The sequence below is a fragment of the Rhinopithecus bieti genome, unplaced genomic scaffold (genome assembly GCF_001698545.2).
Source record: "Rhinopithecus bieti isolate Rb0 unplaced genomic scaffold, ASM169854v2 repeat_36689, whole genome shotgun sequence".
NCBI classification, from domain to species: domain Eukaryota; kingdom Metazoa; phylum Chordata; class Mammalia; order Primates; family Cercopithecidae; genus Rhinopithecus; species Rhinopithecus bieti.
This window is the reverse complement of record NW_016840888.1, coordinates 1-2509: the sequence shown is the minus strand read 5'-3', so window position 1 is coordinate 2509 and position 2509 is coordinate 1. Positions and strand designations below refer to the sequence as shown.

General features: G+C 42.4%; 1 protein-coding gene across 1 annotated transcript; it reads left to right on the top strand.

Annotated features, from left to right (window-relative positions):
- Positions 1–32: 32 nt before the first annotated feature.
- Positions 33–2066, top strand: UBTFL1 (upstream binding transcription factor like 1). The gene is made up of 2 exons (XM_017866041.1): positions 33–39; positions 871–2066. Exons 1-2 carry the CDS (start codon positions 33–35, stop codon positions 2064–2066), a joined length of 1203 nt encoding a protein of 400 aa, XP_017721530.1.
- The last annotated feature ends 443 nt before the right edge of the window (positions 2067–2509 follow it).

Below are 2509 nucleotides of genomic sequence, written 5' to 3'. Positions count from 1 at the left end.
CTCTGCCATGTTTTCAGGTTCTATAATGGAAAATGCCAGGTATTTTGGAGGCACTTTCTGAAGGAAGCCAAATTTTCACTGAGGCTTGAAGATGATGAACAGTTAACAAAATAAAATTGAAATGTTTTATAATTGTCATTAAATCCTTGATATTTAAAAGGAGAAGGAGTATGGTTCACAAGAAACCATGCATTCCCATGCATGGATCCTGAAGAATCTATAATTCAGTCTCATCACAGGTTCACATTTCCTCATAAAATGGTAACAGTTGGACGCATGTCTGGAGGAGCTCTTGGGCTTGTCCTATTGTATCTTCAACTTCTCGTCTGTACCTTTAGCTATGGATATTTGGGCTGTGCTTAGAAAATGGCCATACTCAGGGCACTGTAGCATGAACAGTCTTTCCCTTTTAGGCATTTCTCCTTCCACTTTAACTTTTGACTGTGTCTTCAGGGCATTTCTGTTACATTAAGCTTCTTAAGTGAGTGGTCTGGTGTTTGTCTTATGCAACTCAATTTAAGACTGCTTCACCTGAGATCTGGCAGAAAGCAGGCTGGGGTGGGGTGTGGAGATATTGAATATCGTGCATGTAGCATACGAAAGGCAAATATGGATTTTAATTCAGAAATGGGCAATGTTTTATTTATATTGTTAAGAGTAAATTAATTATACAAGGGACATATGGCAACTAGGGTGTAATTTCTTTTATTAATCCCAATGAAGCAGAGTAACTTTCCTTTCTTTCTCCTCAGAAGTACAAAATCACACATACTGCAGGACTTCCAGAAATAAATAATCCACTGGCTCTTAAAAGTAAAGAACTCTGGATTCTTGCTCTGGTGTCTACATAACCGGGATCTTATAAGTAAGCCAAAGACATCAAAATGGCTTTGCCTAGAAGCCAAGGCCATTGGTCAAAAGAAGACATCTTGAGGTTACTGGAACGCATGGAGAATAATCTCCCATCTGATGGCAACGGCACGTTCAGCTCAATTCAGTCACACATGGACTGGGGAAAAGTAGCTTTTAAAAACTTTTCTGGTGAAACGTGCAGACTCAAATGGTTAGAGATTTCTTGCAGCTTGAGAAAATTTGGCACTTTGAAAGAATTAGTCCTGGAAGCTAAGAAATGTGTTAAAAATACAAACAAAAGTCAAAAAGGCAGGAACCATCCAGACTTTCCAAAGAGGCCCCTTACTGCTTATATCCGTTTCTTCAAGGAGAATTGGCCCCAGTACTCCCAAATGTACCCTGGGACGAGAAGCCAGGAACTGACCAAAATCCTGTCAAAGAAGTACAAGGAACTCCCAGAGCAGATGAAACAGAAATATATTCAGGATTTCCAGAAGGAAAAGCAAGAATTTGAGGAAAAACTTGCTCGCTTTAGGGAAGAACACCCTGATTTAGTCCAGAAGGCCAAGAAATCTGATGTCTCCAAGAGGATTCAAACCAAAGTGCAAAAGAAGGTTCAGAAAAATATGGAAGAAGTGAGTTCTCTTCCAAAAACGGATCAATTTTTCAAGAAGGTAAAATTTCATGGAGAACCTCAGAAACCCCCCATGAATGGATACCACAAATTTCACCAAGATTCCTGGTCAAGTAAGGAGCTGCAACATTTGTCCCTGAGGGAGCGCACGGTAGAGATTGGCAGACGCTGGCAGCGCATCCCGCAGAGCCAGAAGGATCATTACAAGAGCCAGGCTGCGGAGCTGCAGAAGCAATACAAGGTGAAATTGGATCTCTGGCTTAAGACTTTGTCACCTGAAAATTATGCTGCATACAAAGAATCGACCTATGCTAAGGGTAAGAATATGGCCTTGACAGGAGGCCCGGACCCCAGGTTGAGACAAACAGATCCTCAGTCCTCATCAGCAAGGGGTCTGCAAGAAGGGTTTGGGGAGGGGCAGGGGCCCCAGGCTTCAGGAACAGATTCATCACAGACTACTTGGGTAAACTGTCATGTCTCCTTGGAACCAGAAGAGAACAGGAAGGAAGATGGAGAAGAGGAAGAAAGCAGTAACTCTTCAGACTGCAGCAGTGGAGAAGAAATGGAAGTTGATGTCTGAGAGCAGTGGCTCTAGTGCAGCTTCCTCAGAGGACTTCTAACTGGGACTCCACCCGACTCAGACTCCATCTGACTCAGACTCCACATGACTCAGACTCCAGGGTCAGGCAGTTTCTCAGCAAAAGCCCATTCATGCCATCCATGTCAAAGAAAAGGGACTCTCCTTCTGCCTCTTTTTACTTCTTTTTTTTTTTTTTTTCCCCCTTTTCTTCCTTCCCCACTCTCCTCCCCTATACAAAGTAGGACAGGTTGGAAAGAAGCAACTTGGTGCAGCACTCTCTTACACCAGGATTACAAACCTGGGAGGGACTCTTTGGGGAGAATAAATATAAGTTTGAGCCAATACTACCCTTATCCTTAAAAACAGACAAATATCATCCCTTTCCCAGTGAATTTTATGCAATTAAAGTTTCTGGAATGAAGCAATGATTAGGTGTAGGGTAC